This window comes from Fukomys damarensis, unplaced genomic scaffold (assembly GCF_012274545.1).
Source record: "Fukomys damarensis isolate Sample0158 unplaced genomic scaffold, DMR_v1.0_HiC HiC_scaffold_21, whole genome shotgun sequence".
Taxonomy (NCBI): domain Eukaryota; kingdom Metazoa; phylum Chordata; class Mammalia; order Rodentia; family Bathyergidae; genus Fukomys; species Fukomys damarensis.
The window spans coordinates 3,858,741-3,882,712 of NW_022900933.1; the positions used below are offsets into that span (position 1 = coordinate 3,858,741).

The 23,972-nt window shown below is 42.0% G+C and overlaps 1 protein-coding gene across 1 annotated transcript in view; it reads right to left on the reverse strand.

Annotated features, from left to right (window-relative positions):
* The window catches only part of Rtn1 (reticulon 1), a 26,834-nt gene extending 2,868 nt beyond the window's left edge, over nt 1-23,966 (reverse strand). The window contains exons 1-6 of the mRNA XM_010615988.2: nt 23,850-23,966; nt 9,800-10,007; nt 7,000-7,138; nt 5,495-5,564; nt 4,819-4,865; nt 4,674-4,732 (exon numbers count right to left, since the gene is read on the reverse strand). Of these exons, the coding sequence (XP_010614290.1) occupies nt 4,674-4,732; nt 4,819-4,865; nt 5,495-5,564; nt 7,000-7,138; nt 9,800-10,007; nt 23,850-23,910 (584 nt within the window). The 5' untranslated portion in view covers nt 23,911-23,966. The remainder of the gene's footprint in view (nt 1-4,673; nt 4,733-4,818; nt 4,866-5,494; nt 5,565-6,999; nt 7,139-9,799; nt 10,008-23,849) is intronic.
* Nucleotides 23,967-23,972: the final 6 nt, after the last annotated feature.

Below are 23,972 nucleotides of genomic sequence, written 5' to 3' on the forward strand. Positions count from 1 at the left end.
TTGCAAGGCAGGCCACCGAACCTCTGAGCTAAATCCCCGGCCCTATTATAACATCTTTTTAAAAAAGATGTCTCAGCAGGTCAGTGATTCTGTTGTGGTTAGATGGAGACACCCACAAAGGCCTTGTGAGAATGTAGGTAGGGCTTTTGGAAAGTGATTGGATTATGAGTTCATAGCTAAATGTGCTGTTAGGAGCTGGGTCTGGCCAGAAGAGGCTGTTGGCTGGGAATATGACCTGGAAGGGCTCCTCTCCCTCCCCAGCTTCTCCCTTCTCTCTGCTTCCTGGCCACCAGGACATGAGCAACTTTCTGCCTCTACACTGCTCCGCCGTGTGGCTCTGCCTTGGAGCCATTGACTGTGGACTGAAACTTCTGAAAATAAACCTCTTTCCTGTAAGTTGTGGGTGTGGGTATTGTGTCCCAGTGAGGAGAACGTGGCTCAGACTTAGTCATACTTGGCTGTGCCCAATTCATCACTTATACATGTACACACACCGTGGTTACAGTCTAGTCCTTCCACCCCTCCCCCATTCTGTATTTGTAAAGTTGACTTTTAAAAAATCCAAATATAGAACCTATTTCATTGTATTGATCCCAATCCAGCACAGAAGCTTACTCAAGATCCCTTGATTCACTGTGAATCTTCATCTTGTCCTTTACTAAGTTTGCTTTTGCTCCAGTCTGTGTGTCACCTAGAACTTTGATAGTTATATTTATGTTCACATAGTTATGAGAAGTAATGGGGTTGAAAGTGATAGGGTCAAAGACAGGGCTCTGTATTTCACCTCAGCTATTTGATGGCTTAATGAACATCCTGTGGCTCTATTCTTCAACCTTCAAATTCCCTACAAACTGTGCTTTCATCTAGACTGTATGTCTCCATTTTCTATTCAAGGCCCCAGGGAGACTTGTTGAATGCCGCTCTGAAATCAGAGTACTCCCTAGTCAAAGCAGTCCATGGGATCTGTTACCTAACATATTCTAAGTACAATATCTTGTGAATTCATTCTAGAATTTTGCTTAAAGTTAGGTATGTAATTCATTTAAAAATAAGCTACAGAATTTATTTTTTGTTCTTATTTAAAGATCATAATAGCTCTTGTTCAGTTTCAGTTTTCAGGATTGTCCTTCATTCTGTAAGATTTTATCAGAGATAACCGAGCGAACTTTTACATGAAATCACAGGCAGTTTTACCACCCAGACCAGACTCACTGGATACAGGGAGCTGTATTAGAGCCAAATTTTTAATGTTCTTACTTTTTTGTTTGTTTGTGTGTGTTTTTGTTTTTTTTGAGACAGGGTCTTGATATGTAGTTGAGACTGACCTGGAACTCACTATGTAGCTCAGGCTGGTCTCGAACTCACAGCGATCCTCCTGCCTCAGCCTCCCGAGTGCTGGGATTACAGGCGTGGACCACCACACCCAGCTCTTAATGTTCTTACTTAAAGCTTCAGTTTCCTCTATTGTTCTTACTTTTTTGTTTGTTTGTGTGTGTTTTTGTTTTTTTTTGAGACAGGGTCTTGATATGTAGTTGAGACTGACCTGGAACTCACTATGTAGCTCAGGCTGGTCTCGAACTCACAGTGATCCTCCTGCCTCAGCCTCCCGAGTGCTGGGATTACAGGCGTGGACCACCACACCCAGCTCTTAATGTTCTTACTTAAAGCTTTAGTTTCCTCTACTCTATGCATTTTGTCTTTTCTAATTTGAGGCCCTTTCCTCTCATTCATCTCTAAGAAGTGTTCTTAGATATCAGCTCCATTTTAGAGCTGGAAAACTGACATAAAGAGAGGTTAAATGACTGGATGGGGTCATTCAGTATGGAAGAAATTCAGGCAGTGGGGTCTCTTGATATAGTCTAGAACTCCCCCTAACACCCCTAGAACTGGTCTCCGAGCAGTAGTACGATGAGGATGAGAATGAGACTTTCTTGTATTTATCCCATGCCCAAATAAGAATACTTTAAGGATACTGTATCATTTAATTACCAATCTGTGAGGGTTGATGAGTATCCACATTTCCATTTTACATATAAGAAAACAGGTTCATAAAAATAAATAATGTTTATGAAGAACTCATATAGCAAAAATGCCAGGAACGGACTCAAACTAGTTTATCTGATCCCAATGATTATGTTTTCAACTGCTCACTAAAGTGGCATAAACTCTTCTGCATTTCAGAGGTTGTAAGTGCCCTGGGAAATAAGAACTCAACATGTGATTTTTTTCAAAATTTTTTTACCAGAAAGATCAGGTTCTTTTGAAGAGCTGCTGTTTCCTCCTTTCTGTTAACAAGATGTCACCTTTCCCCCGTTTTTGGTCCTAGCTACCAGAAAGTGGAGTGGAGATCATTTGTAGTAGGTGTATTAATTAGTCTGTGTAGTCAACCTATATTTTCTATTTCTTTTTACAGCCTTGATTTCCAACTGTAATTTAACTGCATTGTGCACATATATCTATATAAGATATTCTCATTTTATCTGACTTTGCCCTTATCAATTTGTCTATGATAGCAGCTGATTACAGCATCTTCGATCTCTCCCCTCTCCTCTTACTACACTGTCATGTTGATCTTCACAAGATGGAGTTTTGTTTACATCAATGGCCTGTCCAGCAATATCCAGGACTAGCCATTTCCTGTTAGATTAGGGTCAAAACTCAGAGCATGCACACCTGGCCTCAGACTCTTTTTCTACATTCTTTCCTAGTAGATTTTTAGATACAATTTTGACTCACTGTTTCCCAAACACCACACACACACACACACACACACACACACACACACACACACTAAAAGTTATATATATGCACATATATATATATATTGGGACCTTGCTCTTGCAAGGCAGGCAGTGGAACCACTGAGCTAAATCCCCGGCCCAACATGACTTATATTGTCAGGTCTCTGTCTTTGCTTACATTATTTCTTCTGCTTGCAATGGATTTCCCCCTAGCATCCACCAGATAAATGTTTGCCCAACCCTTAGGCCCATGTCAAATGCTACCTTCCCTTAGTAGCTTTCTATTATCCACTCTAGGAAGAAATAATTGTTTCCTCATCTTCTTGACTTTAGTATTTTACACAACTCTCCTGTAGTTCTTACATTGTTTTATAGTTATTTCTTTGCAGTTTTGTCTGTACCAATGGGCTGAAAACTTTCCTAGAACCGACTGTGAAGTATCTACAACTTAATAGTTATTCCTGTTTTTGGAACCAACCAAATAAAAATTAATAAATGTGATTTGTTTAGGATCCCCTAATGAAGTAATAGACAACTTAAGAATCGAATAGCTATCTTGCAGGTTCCAAACTCCTATTCTGGTCTTCTGTGCTGCAATTCCTGAATATGGTTCTGTCTGCCAAAGTCACCTGGTGGAGGTAATTAAAATATAAATTCCAGGTCACTAATTCTAGAATTTATAATTCTATGTGTCTCTCGTGGGGTCTCAGAATTTGTATTTTTAAACAGGTTCCCAAGGTTTGGATACCAGTAAATGTCATGCTATGCCAGACTGCCATCTCATATAAAATGACTATTTTATCTTCCATTTTTTGATTTTCATCAGAAATTAACACTTAAGCCTAAGCTGATAATTTCAAGAACTTTGAAATGTGCTGCTGATCTGTACAGATCTGTGCTATAGATCCCAATTCACCACACAGCCCAATGAGTTCCTCATAAGTTTAAGAGGAATATAAATGGTATAATATCAATGGAAATTTTTATACATATCAAGAGAGAGCTGTAGGGCCGGGGATTTGGCTCAGTGGTTCCGCTGCCTGCCTCACAAGCACAAGGGCCAGAGTTCAATCCCTGGTACCAAAAAAAAAAAAAAAAAAAAAAAAAATGAGAGAGAAAGAGAGAAATGTAGCTGATATTGATGACATGTAATCTAACACAAAGAATTTAAAGTCTGATTTGTTATTATAACTTTGACTATATAAAATACCTCCCTATTATCTAGATCCAGCCACATAATTATCTGATTACTGGATGGATTTATATTGACAGAATCTAGCCCTTTGGTGACATGTATTTGGTGTTGAAAACTGGCTTGACTTGATTAAAACAAAGTCTTGAATACTAATAAAAAATAAAGCTAGCATTGTAGGTGGAAACAAACCTAAAATACTCACATAAGAATTAGAAAAAACTACCAAGTTAAATGGTCATGTTGGCTGTGGATACATAAAATGAACTCTTCATCTCCTAGTTTATCAGGTAGCCCAGGAAGGCACAGTAAGTCCAATACTCTGGTTTTGTTGTTGTTGTTTTTGTTTTTTTTTTTTTTGTACTGGGGATTGAACTCAGGACCTTGTGCCTGCAAGGTAGGCATGGTGCCACTGCAATGCTCCAGTTTTGAAGAGCAGTGATATAAATTAAACAAGAAAACATACACTTGTGTAGTTGAAATGGCATAGGTAAAATTTTTAGGAATCAAAAATTTTACATTTTAAAATTTTAAAAATAATCTTAACGGATGGCTTAAATTAATTTTTAATTGAGAGTTTGTGATTTATACTCATTTTCTAAAATAATATAATTGAGAAAAGAATGAAGTAAATGGTGGTAAATCAACACGTTATTTTACTATCTTTTGGTTACACTTAATTCATTCAGATGCCTGATTAAACAGCAATGTCTTTATATGAATGGCACTATGTAACTTACTTTGCCACCACAGCATTTATGTGAGTCCTCACAAGTCCTAGGTATTGGTCAATCTGTGCCTGCAAAGAGAAAAGACATCCTGAGCACATCCAAAGACCACGAAGTCAAAATTTACTGTGAATGTCTGATGTTACATGGAACTTACCTGGTGCTTAACATACACTACAGGTAGAGTAAACATTGAAACCACAGCTGGGGTGAAAAAAAAATACAGTATTAAAATTCTCAGGGTTACCAAGAAGGAGCAACAAGAGTAGCACATATAACATTAAAATTCTGAGTGTTATAGACACATGGTGACACTATAACATTTATATATATGTGTGTGTGTGTTACATTATTTGGAATAAAAAGCCCTCTAGATAAAAGAAGATAGGGCAAGTCAGAAGAAAAACAACAGAATGCTGAGCCCTTTATAGATATTATGTCATTATTTCTACATCAAGTGTAGACTGAACCCTCCCAAGATGAAAATGAGTATCTATAGCTGCCACATGGATAGAGGGCATACAACCCTATAAACAGACATACATTAGAAGTTAAATCTTTTTTTTCTTTTTATTGAGTTTATTGGTATATATTAGAAGTTAAATACCACCAGTTGGAGAAAAAGAGCTCGACTTAGAAATTCATTATTAATGTGTACTATACGTTATACTCTTTAACTGAATTGTGATGGTAAGGAAAGTGCTCTTTTTTCAGGGATAGCTGGCACTCATTGCTAGGAATCTACCAGAACAAGCTAAAGGCCAATAGCTCAGACAGCAAGGCACTGCCGAAGTGTGGGAAGGAAACGTGCTCCCCGCTTTGGTCCGTCTTACCCATGAGCAGCAGGGTTAGGCCGTTGAAGAGCGCGCCCACGTAGGTCAGGAGCCACATCAGCACTGCAAACTGAGGAACAAAGGGGCCGTCAGGGGTCCTGAGACCCTTCCTGACAGAAAACAGCGACTACCACGGACTTCATCAGATCAGAATCAGAATCTCTCTAGTTAGCATTTCTACTTTTCTAATCTGAATTCCTAATGAAAATTTTTAGATTTGATTTAGGGGCAAGATAAAATAAATTTCAATGAAATGTTTTCAGTAAAAAAATGACAAAGCGTCAAATCCCATCACAGAATCCCTGACAGGAAGGTCGTTAGGTGTCTGGCACCTCTGAATCACATTGCTGGAAGATTCCAGGATGTAATAAGTTAACAATCCAGGCCAGAGGGTGGCAGACTATGGCCCTGGACCTATTTCTGTAGGGGCCCACAAATTAAGAATAGTTTGTACATGTTTAAGAGGTCAAATAAAATCAAAACAAGAAAAATATGTGTGAATATATAAAATGATATCAAATTCAATTTCAGTGTTCATTGGTACACCGTCACAGGCCTTCAGTGATGTGTTGTCTTTTGGTGCTTTTATGACCCAGTAAGGCTGGGTAGACAGCAAGGCCTGCAAAACCCCAAATATTGACCACTTGGTCCTTTACAGGTAAGGTTCCCTGACCCTGCTCTAGCCTACAATTTTTAAATCACAATATGAGCTCTACCCTAAAAGCACTAGGGTCAGTAGTCACGTCTCCCTGGAAAGTCATTCTTCCTGTGAACTTCCTCGAGGGTCCAGCCCATACCTCCCGTGTTTCCCTCTGTCCTTCCTGGTGCAGGTCCCTGCTCGGTGTGGGTGTGCACGAAGTACTGGGGGACAGAAAGTGCACACCCTCACCCAGCTGCCCCCTCTCCACTGGAGGCCTTGTTGAATCATGGCTAAGGGATGTTGCTGTACACATGAGTCACAGGGAGCCAAAGCAGCTTGTTCAGAGAAAACCCACGACCCCAGTGAGAGCACAGACAATGAAGTCTGGACGGCCCAGACCCACACCACGCAGGAGGTCAGGCCAACTGCTGCCTTCAGATGGCTCAGCCCCAGGACACTGGACAGGTCAGTATTTGCACAATCTAGAGTTTCTTCCAGTGAGGGGGTATATACGCTTTTAACATTCCCAAACTAGATTTAAAAAAAATTAATTTTAGGGAATTCCCTGAGGAATTTAAAATGGTATAAGAACAAACATCCTGGTAGGCTGTAAAAAAAAAAAAAAAAAAGTACAGAAATACTTGTAGTAGATGTGTGACCTGCATTTCACACACGCTCCATCAGCAACTACAGGACGGACCACCTTGAGTAAGCGCCTTAACCTTTCTAAACAGTTTTGAAGGGAACTGGCTGAATACCATGAACTTTTTGTGACTCCAGAATAGAATTACCACCCCTGTTGTACAGTCCGCAGTGGGGAAAACGGAACTCAAGCCTGTCAAGTGAAGGGCTTGAGCAGTCGTACTTTTAAGGAATCCACGAGGTCCTGGACGAGGAAGAGCCTCCGCAGCTCCTTCAGCGTGCTGTTCACGTAGAGCTGCAGGCAGTCCGTGTACTTCTGGATCTGCTCCTGGGACAGGGTGATCTCGAGCTCCAGGTAGGCCCTGTCAAGAGGCCCCAGAGAGTACCTCAGAGGGATGGCACCCCAGGGCAGGATGGCAGGCTGCCAGGGCCAGGGGGAACGGAGAATCACAAGCCCCCTGGGGAGGGAGACTGCGACCGGACTGGGTCCACCATGGACAGCACTGCAGGCGGGGACCGGGAGATCGGAGCTCATTTGCTGAATTCTCCATTCGCGACTGCCCGGAGATGAACTATTCTTTAAACAGCTGATCCGTCTGAAAATCTTAGCTGACAATTATTGTTACCCATCACACTCTAAGAATTCATGGAACTGTGGAATTCACTTGGGAGTTCATCTGGGGAAGTCTGAAAACTCAAGTGACCTGGACCATAATAAAATACTCACAGATTCTAGGGAGCAGTGTGCTTAGTAAATGGCATTTTTAGTATTTTTAGTAATTACTTTAGCATTTTGAGTATTCATTTGTTCAAGCGGTTAAGCTTGACTCATATGCAAATATTTTATATGAAATATATACAACACAATGTATTTTGTGTAAAATAAAAATATTTAAAAACCAACCCAGCCTCGGCTGTCTCTGCTTGGCCACACTCTACCACGAAGGCCCACTGTCCCTCTCCTTTTCTCCCTCTCCTGTTTCAATATAGAGCCACCCTGTCTGCACGGAGGGTCCTGAAAGGGCTGGCTTAACTCTGGGAATCGAGATGAACTCATTGAAGCAGCCCTTGCCTGGAGTAGAGAGGCAGAAAACGCTATGAACTCAACTCTGTGTTCCTTCCACATTCCTAAATCGAAGTCCCTCCCCGTGAGGGGTGGAGCCTTTGGGAGGTGAGGCGGTCCACGCAGCAGACCCCTTAGGGATGGAATTAGTGCGTTTTAGCAAAGGGACCCGGAAGTAAGCTCTCACCCTCTTCCTGGCTTGTGAGACCACAACCAGGAGATCATGGTCTGCAGCCTAAGGAAGCGCAGCCGGACCTCAGACTTCCGGACCTCAGATTTCTGGCAGCCTCCACTGTGAGAAATACATTTTCTGTTGCTTAAGCCATCTGGCCGCTCTTGGTGGTAGGAGTCTGAACTGACTTGAGTCAGGCTTTGCATATGAAGTTTATGACTTTTCATCCCCTTTATAAAAAGCACAAAACCAGCAATTTGTCTAAGATGGTGTGTTCTGATTAAAAATGTACCAAGTCAGATATTTTTGATGATAAAGATGACACAGCCAAAAGCAAGATTTATATTTCCAATTTAACTCCTAAAAGAAGATAAAGTAGTTGACTTATTAGTAGTTAAACATTTGTTTCCATAATTGAGTATTAGAAGAAATAAGGAAACGAGAGATAAGGCTCCCTCACCCCGGGTTACAGCCTCAGAGGCCCAGAATGCGGTAGAAATTATGTGGTAGAACATGGTAGAGCCTCCCGTGTCCCGAGCAAAGATAAGGACATGGATCCTGGGCCCTGGTGAGGGTCACTGATACAGATTTAGGGTATGACCTGGTAAAAGACAAGACGTCCCACCTCTCCGCTCTCCCTGCCTTTGTGACAGGAACTTGGGTGGCCAGACCACAGCCCATAAGTGCCATTACCTCACCTCAACCAGTTTACCCAAAGGTCAAGAAAGCACAGACTGCAACTGTGTTTGACAGTAAGATCAAGACCCCAGGCCTGGGAAGGGCACTCGGCCTCTTATGTCCAGTTTACAAAGCCCCATAATTGGGCACCGTTTTCCTCATGAAGACCCTGGTGTCACTGAAGTCTTGGCTCAGCTGACTGGTGAGGGCAGACTAGAGCCATGCCAGGTGGCCCAGACGCTGTTCTGCAGTGTGGTCTACACATCGCATTCAGGGCCCAGAGCTGTCCCTCTGTTACAGGAGGCAAGGACCCCTGCAGGGAGCCCACACTCTGGGCCAGCCAGCAGGACAGAGGGTGGTGTTAGCAGTCTGTGCTCCGAGCACCCAGGCTCTCTGTCTGGAGTCGGGAAAACCTTTGGTGGAGTTGGGTGGAGGTAGTTGGCTAGGCTAGCACTGCCCTCTGCCGTATTTCATGAATACTTTAAGTAGATTTCTCCTTTTAAAATAAGTTGCTTCCTTCCGGTATTCATCCTAATTGGATGAACTGGGTATCCCCGGAGCAAAATACAGAGAAAACACACAGGCGCATGATAACACTGTTCATGCATCTCAAGCCCCTCAGAAGCTTGGCCCTTTGGTATTAAAAGTAGGAGAGAGGGGTGTTGGGGGGGAGAATATAAAAATCCAAGCACCTTAGTCCTCAGTCTTACTGGCTGTGTGTGGGTGTGTCACTTTACCTTTGGGACTTCAGTCTTTCCACCTGTAAACAGGGACAATAATGGTGGCTCTACCTTCCTTACAGGGGCAGGAGGATTAGGCAATTGTTGGGATAGTCCTTAAATTATAAAACATTACACGTATACAATGGATTCCGATTACCATTAGTAAAAATTAGACTATAAAAATTCAGCACAGCAATAGGTGTTAGAATCAGAGCAACTAAGTTGTAGCAGGAATCTGTCAAGCAATGTTAGATGGTAAAGACAGGCCTTGGGGGACGCTAAGAGGTCTCAGGTCTCAGAGATTCACAAGCAAGCCCCCCTGAGCTGGAACAGAAGCAGGGGAGAGTGCAGGGGAGGTGGCCAGGGCCAGTCAGGCAGGGACACTCACTTGAAAGGGTGACCCTCGTCGGTTTTCTGCACAGCTTGGAGCACGGACTTGTAGATGCGGAAACTGATGGTGGCTGAGAGTGCAGCCAGGGCCAGGTAGGCCACGACGCTCACCACGCTGAACTGGGTCAGGGAGAAGAGCAGCAGCAGGAAGCTCCCAAACACGATTCCCGTCTGCTTGATGTCCCGCCAGTACAGCAGGTCGATTGCTGTGGGCAGGGACACAAACATAAACAACACTGAGCTTCGCAGTGCCGTGAGCTGCTGTGACTGTGGGCTCCCGTCTGGCACTGAGATTCGTGTGTGTGTGTGTGTGTGTGTGTGTGTGTGTGTGCGTGCGCACGCTTGCACACTTTCCTGCGGATTGGGCCCAGGGCGTCCTGAACGCTTGTCAAACGCTCTGCCGTTGAGTTGCATCCCCAGCCCCTTCCCCCTTTTAAAATATTGTTTTGAGACAGGTTTTTACTAAGTTTCCCCAGCTGGCATCAAACTTGCAATCTTTCTGCCTCATCCTCCTGAGTAACTGAGATTACAGGTGTGTGCCATCATGCCTGGTACCTTTGGGTTCTTAAATGAGAGTGGATCGATGGCTCTGCCAATGGTACTTACTGACACCTCATTTCAGTTAGGGAAAATTGTTTCCATAGCTGAGAACAGTTCACATATTCACATATTCACAGATAAAACTCCAGAAACCACGTCAGTATGGGTGTGCCTGTCTATGCGGGCTGCACCAGCTGTTCAGTGGCTCGACTTCCATGACTTTGAACAGACTTGAGCACACAGAGGACTCCCCAAAGTGTCCACTCTCTTTTGGGTAGCACTGATTATGTCCACACATCGATGTCTTGCTGACAGTTTTGTCTCAGCTGGGACCTCCAGATGTGTATACCCGTCACACAAATGCTCCTGCTGTTGTGAAGGGACAGGCACACTGAAAACAGTACCTTAAGCGGTACCTTAGGAAGTGTGGCAGAAGGTCTGCAAAACCCTGGTCATATGAATCTGGACAAAATTGTGGCCTGCCTCTAAACATACGTAGAACAGAGGGCCTGGTGGCTGTGTCAACAAACCCTGGAGAGGACATTTGTTTTAGACTGTTTTGTATGATGTCATTTGTTAGAAGCAAACAAACAAAAACAAGTTAAAGAGACTGAAGACACCGTGTTGCAAATGTAACATAAAAAAGAAAATATTTTGAACATTTCAATCACCAGTATATGAAAAAAGCATAAGACTTGCTGAAGAACCTGTGCAAACTTATCCTTTAATGAGGCAAGCAGCGAATGGCATTTCTGGAATGGTAAGTCAGTCAGTTCTCAGGAAGAGAAAATAAAGAACAGACTTCCCATCTCACAACCAGCTGTAAGACATGGTGGCTGCGCTGCTGACTTCCTGTGCACTGTACCTGGAGACAGAATTGGATTCCAGTCATTTGCTCAAAAGAAAACAAAGTCCCTGAGTGTCAGAGGAGCTGACTGTTTACGTGTCCCTCGGCCAAAATACCTGAGACAAGGAGTATTTGGTTTTCTCTTGGATTCTGGAAGAATATACATGGTGAGATATTTCAGAAATAGGACCCAAGTCAAACATAAAATTCATTTATGATTCATGCACACATTTATACATAGTCCAAGGGTAATTTTAGATGAGATTTTAAATAGTTTTATGCAAAAAACAAAGTTTTATGGAATGGAACTTTCCACTTGTGTTAAGTCAGTGCTCAAAAAGTCTTGTATTTTGTATTTTGGGTTAGGGATGCTCAACCTGTGTTGAAAAAGTCACATACTCAGTAATGATTCAGTCTAAAGAGGTGACACTGGAACACGGCAGGGTGAACTGCTAGGCCTGCCTCAGAGCCAACTTGCCTCAGGCTGGCTGGGTGAACAGAGGAGGGGCTCTTTACCATAGCCTGAGCACACCCCACACAGCCTGATCTCCACGCACTCCCTACCCACCACCACTGCCCCCCATGACATTTCAGTGGACAGCCTCCTTGTGGGCAAAGAAATGGTTCCATTTCCCCCTCAGCACTTTTCAGTGTAGCATGTAGAGGAGAGGAGAGGGACCATGGTGGATCTTGAAGTGAAACAGATCTTTTTTGTTCTTTTGTAAGCAGGGCCAGGCCTCTAAGGAGGTTCCAGAGGTCAAGGAAAAGCACTGCTCTCTAAGGCCTTTCCCTTCTCCCCATCCCAACCTCCAATCACACTGATTGGCCTTTAAAAACTCATCCCTTTGGATAACCTTCTTTTAATCCTCAAAGTAGTCCTTCCTCATCTTCACCTTGACCTTCTTTTTTTTAAATGTGAAGATGCCAGGATAGGGTAAAGCATGCACTTTGCTTTTCCTTAACAATTCAAATGAGTTCACCCATGATTTTCCTTGTAGAAGAGTTTCTTGAGAACAGAAAACTGAAATACAATTCTTTTCAGGTGGAGGAGAGGGATCTTTTGGAAGACAACCTGCAGTCACCCCACGGGAGATCAACCCTCAGAGGACAGATGTGGAGAAAGGACCTCTCCAGAAACATGGCCCTCCTGTGGATGAATGGGAGCCACCCGAAGTCCTGTCTACTTCAGCACAGATGAAGCCCTGTGGGGCTGGAGCCTCACGTGTCTACTCTGCTTCCTTCAGAAAGGGATAAAGGAAAATAAGACAAAACCAGACAAAAACATCACCCTTTAGAAGTGCACCCGAAGCATTCCTTCCCCCACATTTGTTCACTGAGGAAGTGCTCGTTGAGAAAGAACTAAGTGCCAGGTTTGTGGAGGAGAGGACACAAACATAAATGATCTATAAAACAAATAAATACATGCAAAAAACCCCAAGAACTAAATTGCAATTTCTTTTATCATGCCCACAGACGCACATAGCAGGCATATTTAGAAACAAATACATTCTAAGGCAGCATGATTCTTGCTAAAAGGAGTACTCTTAGTGCCAGGAGAGGTGGCTCCCCACCTGTGACACACAAATGGACACAAAAAACCCTACAAGTAGTATCCAGGCAGATAGAATTTGCTATTTTCAGGCAGATTCTCACTGCATGAATTTTTTTGTTTTGTTTTGGTACCAGGGATCAAACTCAGGACCTTGCGCTTGTGAGGCAGGCAGTGGCACCACTGAGCTAAATCCCCGGCCCCTGCATGAAATTTTTAATATCTGTCAGCAATGGTTGGGTGAAGTTCTTCTAGAAAGAACTTTTGATATTTCTGTCTACTTGTCACCTATCCAAAAACCCAAGAATGGTAGGCACTCCATCTGGGCCTTCCTGGAAGACTCTGTGGGCAGAGAGGTTGACCAAGTCAAGGTGCTGTAGAGGTATCTTGCAGAAGGTCTTGCAACCAGCTTGCAGAGTGTGATGGTTAATCTTGATGGTCAACTGGATTGGCATGAGTGATACCCAGGTGATTAGTAAAGGCTAATCTGAAGTGGGTATGTGTGGGTGGGTTATAGGCACATGACCCTGAGGACTATATGTAGTCCTTGGCATAGTCCCCTAGTTTCCTCTTTCATGTTATATTTTAAATCATGAAAGTTATGCAAAATTAATTTGAAGCAACGTGATTATATTTAAACCTACTTTCAGAACTAGATGTTTAATGGGAGGGTTTTTTCTTAACTGAAAAAAGTCATTATCAATAGTTATTGATCATCCATTATCCAGTAAGTGCAGGATTCAAGCAATCGTAGAATTTTGCTTCTTAAGGAATTTAAGATCTAGCCAGGATGACTGGACATTCATTTAAAGTGATGCTGATTGAAAGCTAATTTATGTATTTTGTATAGCTGGGGGTGGTAAAAATAGTTAAAGGAAAGGGCAGAACTGGAGTTAGTGAAGGAAACGGGCATGGTTTAACCGTGTGGGGAACAACTGGCTAAGGAGATAGAATGGATAACAGCAAATATTGTGACCGGTTAGTTGATAAGAATGGTGACTAATTAGCTGTGGGAGAAAGGAAGAAGAGCTAATTATTGGTGAAAGCAGCACTTCAAAGCTGGGTGATTGAGAGATCAGCCTCACTGATATAAATAGAAAATCTGAGAATGAACTGGTTTGCAGAGAAGATGACACTTGTTTTTAAGTCTCTGTATGATGACATGACCACAGGGTAACAGGGCATTTTGACACAGCCTGGGGCACAGATGAAATAGCAATCACAGATGAAATGAGGCCGATGATTACATTACAGCACTCCCGAAGTGTTTTAAAGCTTGGAAGGTAAGAGATATTTTAGGGCTGTGTCACAGTAGTCCTGAGTTAAAATGGTCCTTAATATTATAGATCTAGTGATACTTGGAAGAATTTGTACAGCAGGCAATTGGAAATACAGGACTGCAATTTGGTGTGCAGGTAGATTGTTTATATTTGGGTATATTGTGGGCAGAAATGATGGTTGCAACTATGAGCATGGAGCAAATCTCCAAGAAAGACTCGAGGGGCTAAGGGATACAATTTCGGATAAAACCACAGTTAGAGATTGACAGGAGTAAGTGGAGCTATGCAAAGAGAGCCCTGAGTGTTAAAAAGGGAAACCACAGTAGCATAGTCACAGCAGGCAGAGGGTAGGAAGTACCTTCCCCCAAAAAAGCTACTCTGTGGAGTGCTGTAGTCCTAACAAGAGAAAGGAGGACCAAGAAAGGATTACTAAATTTGGAGACCAGAAGCTCAGTCCTAATTTACAGAGTGGTGATGTTAAGAACAGTGGGAGTGGAGACCCCATTTTAAGGGTTGGGGGATGTGGTGAAAGTTCAAAGCAATAAAGAAGAGTAGTTTCTGGGAGTAGTGGCAACAAGTAAACTTTTAGTAGAAAGGGAGGTGGGGGGATTCTGGAAAGAGAAGATATTTGGTTAAGCAAAGTCATAGGGAAGGCAGAGAAAGATACGATTGGTTACAGCTCTTCCTTCTCAAAGAAGAGAGAAGAGATAGGAGAAATTTGGGGAAGACATGGGGGTGGCCACAGATATGTGTTGAAGTGGAAAGGCAGTGCCATACAATGACTTAAAGCAAACTAACTCAAATTTTCCTTGGAAAATGGATCTGAAGGTCTTGCAGGAGGAGCCCCAGATGTACGTTGAGCACTTAAAATTTGGCAATCCCGAAGGAGATGTTTTGCAAGCGGAAATTGCATACTGGTTTCAGATATAAAACAAAAAAGAATGTAAAATTTCTCATTAAGGCTATTTATATTGATTATATATTGAAAGACTAATACTTTTGGATACTTTGGATTAAATAAAATATATCATCAAAATCAATTTTGCCTTTTATTTTTAATGTGGCTACTTGAACATTTATATATGTAGCTTACATCACATTTCTATGGGACAGTACTGCTAAAGAGAAATATAGTTAGTATTCCAAGTGGAATGAATAAAAAAATGCCAAAAATGAAGGAAGGTTTGGTTATAGTCTAGGATTTTAAAGTGGATGTAGTCAAGAGGGTTAGATATTGGGTGTGTTCTGATTTGTACACAGTTGGGTGACCCAGGGCTGTGAAGTGACACAAGGCACATGATCAAGGAAGCCAGCATCCTGCAGCACACAATCACAGTTACAGCCCTGGGATTCGTGCTGGGAATGGCAGTCAAGGCTGTTGGGAGAATGGCTATGGCTCTTTGTGGTCAGGGGACAAGCACAGGGCCTGAAACTCAACAATGGAGCTGAAAAGTAGGAAGTGATGAAGTCGTGACCAGAGAAGAGAACTGTGTTCCAAATGTGCTGGGTAAATGCCAATTTTTCACATTTCAGTTTTCTTAGAATGATGTAAATTTGTGCAGGAAGCGTCATAATATGTCCTATGGTTTGGACATGGGTTGTCCCTTCTGAATTAGCTTGTAATCCCTGATATGAATGAAGTACTAGGTGCTTGGAAGTTTAATCTAAATAGAGTTTGGGCAGGGGAAGGGAGGCTTTGGGAGGTGATTAACTTTGATTAGCTTTAGATAAGGCCATCAGGATGGCGCCCCCATGATTGAATCCTTGTGGCTTTATAAGAAGAGAGACCAGATCCCAAATACACAAGTTTGTGCAAGTGTGTGTGCTCACATGCTGTCATCCCTGCCGTGTGGTGCCTTGCGCTGCCTCTGAATTCTGCCACCAAAGAAGGTCATCACCAGATGCAGGTCCTTGGGTCTCCAGGAATGTCAGCCGAAATGAATATCTTTAAAACTCCTAAGGTCATACCCAATCCAGAGAAGTAGGTATCTTTCTGAAATTTCCTTAAAACTCAAGCAATAAAAATGTAAGTAACTCTGCACCTGCAGCCCATTAGCCCAAAGAGTCTTTGAGTACAACAAAGCACCCACGGCTTTGCTTTTCTCCTAACGCATTCCTAGCACAGTAGCCTGGTGAGAGCCGAAGGATCTGAGCACAACACTCACTCAGCGCACTCCCTAAGACAGGCTTGTCACCGGATTGTGTTGACACTTATAAAAATTAGTTACTTTGCCAAGAATCATGAGGTGACTCACTGGCCTTGAAATGTCACACCAGAGATCCTATCAATTTGCTAAATGGATGATGTCAGTCCCTGAACCACAGGTAAAAGCACAGACTGCAGCCTTTCCTGGAACGCCGGAAAGTGTTAACATAGGGGAGGGCAAAGCGATAGGTTTGAAGACTCCTAATATCAAAGCTGTCCTCAGTCCCAGCATCTAATTAATAACAGAAAAGAGAAATGACAAAAGTCATTAGAATTAATAGCTACATGGAAATTCAATGCTGTGTTAAATTTCCAGAAAGACCTTCACTGCAGTCCAAAATTTTTGATTTGGGAAACTATTTTAGATACATTCATCTACATAACCCAGTAGTGGCTGCGGTATTTTCATAAATCTTATTAAAATGTACGGGGATTTGGCTCAGTGGTTCTGCTGCCTGCCTCACAAGCACAAGGACCCGAGTTTGATCCCCGGTACCAGTAAATAAACAAACAAGCAAACAAATAATAAAAATGTATGAACTGAAAAGACAGAAGTGTGGTTATTCATATTTTATTTGGGAGACAAAAAGCAGTTCAAGCAGATGATTAACTGAAAAGACAGAAGTGTGGTTATTCATATTTTATTTGGGAGACAAAAAGCAGTTCAAGCAGTTCAAGCAGTGCAATGGCAGTAAATTGTGCAAAATTATCTGCATTGCTGCACCATTTTCCTTATTGTATATTTCATCTGGTTCCAGAAAAGATTTCGGGCAGCCTTTCCATGAACTACTTTTTATGTGACAAGTTAATGCTACTTGTTAAAAGGCCTAGTGAGAAAGTATAAGAGAACCCTGCTCATAAACATATCAGCATTTCAACAAAAGAATCACTGGCAAATGGCGTGCTATTAATTTTACTTGGCTTTTAGGAAGCTTCCCAAATCTGAATTCAATAACTAACTGGATCTGGAGGCTATGCAGCCTGGGTTCTCTCTAACCCAGTGCCCAAAGTGGTGAAAGAAGGCCAGTTTCTCTGACTGATTTTCACGATGCAAAAAAAAAAAAAAAAAATTACTACAAAATGTCAACAAGAAAACATAATTGTTTCCTTACTTTAATCTATCTTCATTTTATGTGGAACAGAAGAAACAAAATAGAAGTAAATGTAATAAAATACTTTAAACCTACAAAGATACCTGATACTGATGCATGAATTTCATTTACTAATACAGAGTCTCCCCCAAAGGGTGGAACTTGAAGTGGTAATCCAGGACCCCCATCCAAGAGTGGAAGCTTCTGGCAGGGATCTTTGCTGATAAAACACTTGCACTGAGTCAGTTCCCAGGTCCTTCCCTCACACCTCCTAAACACAACCGGTACGACTGTTAGGAGAAAAATGCCAATACTATTTCTGGATGTTTCTGTGACTCGGTGGGAAGATGTGAACTCTAGTGTTTTGTATAGACAGTGAGGAGCACAACATTTACTCTATTACTGTAAAGGAGCTTGGGTACAATCAAGGAAAATAAAGTATTTTTTCAAAAGTACAGCCAGCAGCAATCTCAGGCAGAGTACTTTCCTTCTAGAAGAGTCCAAAGCCAAGGCATTATTCCCAGTTGACTACTTGTCAGGTTGACCTGAAGCAAACACAGCTTGATGCTGCTTATGTTGGCCTTGCCATTTTCCTAGTGAATACCATTCTTGTTTCCGAATGTATTTATTAGAATTGTAGCATTCCCATTCTCTCCCTGCTTTGAGGTCAACATAAGCCCAGGGTCATCACTGGCCCGGCTCTGTGATGGGCCAGGAGGTGAAACAGCAGAGCCCATGTATGTCGGCCAGCTGGCCAGCTTCTCCTTCTTCTAGACCTTTAACAAAGCCAGGGGCTCATTGGTAGGGGTCTTTCCAGGGCAAAGCGGGATCAAAGGAAGAAATGGCCACACTGTGTGTGTTTGTTGGGGGGCAACCTTTACAATTACGGTAAATGGGGCATGAAGAAAGGTTTTTGAGGTTCTAAATAATAAATATCTTCATGTAGTTTTTCTTTCTGTAAGTTTTGTGACTTGCTCAGAATTTAAAAGTTTGCCCTTTTGGTCATCCATCATAATTTGCCACAAAATCTTAAGTATACACCTTCTTAAAAATCCATTACTGTAGTGGAATAGGAAAAAAAAAAGCCATGCAAGTAGGAAGTCATTGCTTTTTCTTTTTTAAGAATACATTTCAATTTTTTGATCAAGGTTATAATGATAAAAACATTTTTTGAACTAAGGAAAGGGATGCTCTCTTGTGATATTGCTGTGCCCCTAATTAAAGGGTAAAATGTTTTGTTCTTCCTGACACAAGTTACCACTGGTTTGGAGTTTTCCAGTCTGCAACAGGGTGCAAAGTCTCCTGAAGGAAGAGGATGTGCTTTGACCATATCTGAAGCCTGCCCACTGTGAAATGGGTAGAACTCCAATAAATTCTAACCCTGTTATATTTGCACTTTTAATTTGTTCAAAATTAACATCAGTTTTGGCAAAGAACTTTTAAGCAATGCTGAAATTATTTCCTCCTCTCCCTCTTGGCATTAGGAAATAAAGAATTCAAAGATTTTATCTCATGGAACCTCAGATATGTTAAGGCTGAAACACATTTTGAAAAAAATGTGAATTGTATTCTTCTAAGTCCTAAAACTCTTTAGCAACTTTCTTATTTGAAGTACATGCCAGAAATTTAAAATACAATTATAAATAACAAGGTTTTATAGCATTTTAAGCTGTTATCTATGTAAAATATGTTTTTTTAAGAAGTCATTAATATCAAATTCTTAGCTTTCAAATTGTGAGCTTAATTTCAAACCAGCTACATTTCTTTGAGTAGCTGTGTGTTCATTCAGAAGAAATGAAAAGGGGAAAATAACAGAGGTGCTCAGAACTTACAGACCAGGTTGAGGAGGATGGGGAATTTAATAGTGACGTGTATTTAGTTACTTTCAAAAAGAAATATAATATTCTAAAAACTACCCAAAGTCTAACTCAGATTGCGTTTTGCTGGGTTTAGTGAATTTTATAACTTAATTCCATGATAAGCTAATTTAAAACATATCAATGACTTCACAGTTGCTTTCAGAATATATTAGTCTAAACATAATTGAGTTCAGAACATCAATTCAAATATAAGAGGAAGGGAGAGAGAAAATGAAAACTGGAGAGGGGAGAGGGAGAAGAGAGGCTGTTAAAAATGAAGAAGGGCGTGGGGCCGACTATGATTTCATCCACAATCTCTCTTTTCATATTGGTACAGTCATAGACTATCAGGATTGTTTTTAATGAAATAAGTACTAATTCATAGAACTCTGAGCAAAATTTCAGATTTGAAAGTGTAGATTTAGATCAGTGATGTAATCAACCTTTCTCACTTCCTGGAGGATCTTCTGAAAAGTCAGACAGTAAAGACACTATTCAGCAAATATTACTGTTAGTTCATTTTGGGAGATAAGATTTTGGGTGATTTATGGCTTTCTTTTGAACTTCTCTTTGTACAAATGAAAATTGTCATAATATGTATGCATCAATTTTTGAAAACAATAAAGCCGTTATCATGCCAAACTTTGAAAACTTCCCTTATAAGTTTTCCATTGAAAGTGGTAATACAGTGTGAAAAAGGGAGCTTTTGTTCTGCGATGGAGTGACTATGTAGACAATATACTTACATTATCTACATAATGAGACTTTTTTCTCATTTAAAAAAGAATCTTTGGCTCCTCAGCTAAGCCAGTTTTTTCTGTTGATCTCACCAGAATTATTCTCATGGGTCTAAGAAAATGATGCTTTGGATGAAAGGAAGTATTGGTCCGCTTTTATGTATACATGTACAATTGTCTTTACTAAATGCCTTTTGTAAAAGATGAGCAATTTTTTCGGTCATTGTTGCCAAAACAGTTCTGTCCTCTGTGTGCATTCTGGGATGCTTGGGTCTTCAACACATTGCACACTAGCACTCTCTCCTAAAGTGTTTTCCGCAAAGCATCGGTAGGCCAGGGTACGATTTTTTAAAATACCACTATTTTTTAGAAAGATGCTTTTAGGTTGTATTCTAAGTAACTGTGAAAGGGTTTCACCCTCCATCCGTAATTTACACCCCAGGTCAGTTGTAACTACAGCCGGGAGAGAGCCAGAGCTGACCACGAGCCCCCAGCACACAGTGAGAACCCACCCACCATGTCACGGTACCAACCATCCTGCCGGGTCAGGTTGCTGAAAACAGCGAAATGTAAGGAGATGATCTTTCTTAGAGCACAGAGTAGATGCAGATGGATGGTCCCAATTAAAATTTGTTTTACTGGCAAAGCACCACTCGGATTTAGGAAGTGTGGTGGAAGAGTGTAGAGTGATTTATGATCAGACTAGTCCTGCATTCGGGACCCCACTCTGTCCTAGAGTGAATTACTAATCCTCTCAGCCCGATTTCCTCTTCTACACCGGGGTTTGTCACGCGAGCTTGGGCCAGCAACTGACACACAGCTAATCTTCACCACAGTTTAGGATGATGATGATGTTAACGATGATAGTGGACAAGATCACTGCCTCCCAGCTATACTGCGCTTTATCTATAAAGACAGAACCTTGGGGACAATATCTCAGAATCGGTAAATGGGGACGCACTTCCGGTAACTCAGCATTAGGCAGGGGGTGGTGAGCATGGAGATGGGACGCGCAGGATTTTGGCCAAGGGGCTTCTCACTACTCAGCTGGACACTTGCCACAAGACGCTGGGCAAGTCACCTCACTCCTCTGAGCCTCACAGTGTCTGCGGGTGGGGTGGAAATCTCCAATGGCAAGACGCAAACTTGTAAAAACAAGAGCGTTGTTAAGCTGCACAACCACCGTTACACAGATACTTCATCTTTAGAAAAGTCATCGAGGTCAAAGCTCGGAGCAGATGGCGAAATTGAGAAGTGAGGGGCCTCTGGTGTTCGAGCTGTGTGCCTCGACAGAAGCCTCAGGTGACACCTGGGAAATGAAGATAATAGAGCTCAGGGCAGCCACCAAGTGAAGCACACAGGGAAAGCACCCCATAAACATTAGCATTGTTGCGATCTGTTGGACGACCCATTATTTCTCTCATTCTGTTTTCACTGAGTAGAATGCACTTTGATATTAACTGGTAGTTGGTGGTAGGGGTATAATTCATTCCTTTTGCAGGCACGCTACAAGATTTGTGGTACAGTGCAAGTCATTTCAGTGGAATCTTCAAGGAATCTTCAATCTGTTGCAATTTCTTCATGAAGTATTTAATAATACAACTATTCCCTCTCTAAGCAAAAACCTGTTGCCTCTTAGTACTTCCAACAGAATGTTATCCAAAACCTTGAACTGGCTTCTTTTAATTACTTTCCCAGCTGTCCCTTGATCACCCAGGTCATCATTTGTTTCCCAGACCTCTGCTGGCCTAAGGACTGGGACACACTGAGAATTACTGCACACTAGTGCTGTCAACCCTGGTTACATATTTGACTTACTGGAAGGGCTTTTAGAACAATACCAATACTCAGTTCAATCGAAGGAGGACCTCTTGGGGTGGGGGGCATTCTTTGTGATTTTTGAAGCTTCCCAGATTAATTCTAACATGCAGCCAGGGTTAAGAACAGCTATGTTTGATGATGGAGGACAAAAGTGAAGAAGAGATATTGAAAAATGCTGAACAACAATAAAAAATCTTATTGTAGGTTTAGTTTAGATGTGAAGTTCTCACAGAAGGCAGGGGGAAAAAACCCAAAAATTGTGCTTCTCTTTTGTGCCAATAAACCCACACATTTCATTGTTAATTTTCAAGATAATGGCTTTGTTCTGTCAGACAAAAGGTAATCAATGGTACTGAAGACAACCAAAGACCACTGAGTATAAAAGGTGCTCAGTGATCTTGAATTAATCTTCACAAGTAGCTGGACACTGGAGAGGAACACGATGTCTTTAATGGGCAAGGTATGGTATATTGTGTTAACGTCTCATTATAAATGTCTGTGTATTTTTTAAACCCTAGAGGGAAACTCAACTGAGGCAAAACACGTAGGATTGTGGTGAAAAAAAAAATGTCTGATACCTTATACAACTAAAACTGAAAACTGCCATCTTTTGGTATCTACTTTTGTTAAGAATAGAAGAAATCCCTTATCATGGTTCAATGACTGATTTTTATGTCCAACTAAAGTTGACATTTTAGGAAGCCACAGTTGTCTAGTGTGCATAATTAAGTAACTGCTGGATCAGACACGTAGCAAGATTGAAATGATACCAAGAATTCTCACAGCTGCCTTCCACATTAAACATGGGCCAGTGCACATACCTGTGATTTTCTAAAATTATTATGCCCCCAATTACTGGACATTTCTTATTTACTGACTTTAAGATTTATGGCTCATCCACTTGCTTCCAACAGTTGTACCTTGAATAGATCCACACAATTTTAATGTCATTGCCACCTTATCCAACGAACAGGAGGTGAAGCAAGCATGCTTTCATTCTGATATTGGTGTTTACTTTTTCTTTTAAAAATGCATGGGAGGGAAATTCTACAGAGGCACTCAAGATGAAAAGGAATCCTATTTCTTCTGTGATATAAAATTACCTGGAGAAGATGCCAGGTTTAAAAAAAAAACAAAAACAGCTGCTCTCCAGAGTAGTCTTGGTCTCCAGAGGGGTTACTGCAACTGCAAAGCCCTGCGGCTTACAGCAAACCAGCCTTCTTTGGAATTCTATTTGCTAAATATCAAAAGACATTGCATTTTCCAAGCACCCGAGTTCACTGTACACAATTAATCCTTGTACATCCCTTTTCTCCCCATCATTTCTAACCGAGCAAGGTAAGGAGCAGGATTTTAATGTAACAAAGGAGAGATGGATGTGTGAAGTAGGAGGCTGAATGAAAATGGCTGAAAAGCAAGCCGGGCAAGGCTGGAGGGCGGCCACACCCAGGTCTGATACGGACTGTCTCAAAATCTCTGCCTCAGACCACAGGGCAGCCGCCACGATCCATAGAAGCCCATTATTCATTAATAATAGCTACAAGTTACTCCACCAATAGACAAAACCACCGAGATATTTCAAAGCGAACCATCCTAATAGTGGCTACGCCATCATATTTTCCAGACTTGGAGGGTTAAGTCTACATTTCCATGCTCCTTTGTGTGGCCACAAATAACAAGCCTAAAATGGGTGTGTCCCTCTTAAAACGATGCACCGGGCCCTCGGTTAATGGCTCTGGGTGATGTTTTTTAACCTTTGGGCAGAATTAAATGCAGAGATCCATGGAACAGTAAGAAAGCACTTTAACTCTGGGGGCGAATAAAGATTAAACAAGTGCATAAGGATAAGGCCCAACGAGCTCCGGGAGGAGGCCACGGATGCATTATTTAAAAACGTCAGCATTGCAACAAGAAAACAAAAGGGGAGATGGGGGAGGGAGGTTACCGAGCAAAAGGAAAAACTCAAAAACACCATCCATTTTGGCTTTTGAAATAGCAGGTTTACTCCCCCAACAGAAAGCTCCGGGTACAACGCATGCACTGGTCCCACAGGTGACATTATGCACAATGGGCGAGCCCGGGTCCCGCGGGCATGCACGACTGAAATAAAGAGAATACCCTGACTTTTCCAGTTGCTCCACACACAGTCCATCTTGGTGGAATCGGCAGTGGCCTGCATGGCGCGGGCTCTGGGACTCGCCACGCTGTCCTCCGGGGCGCTGAGCTGGTGGCAGGCGTGGC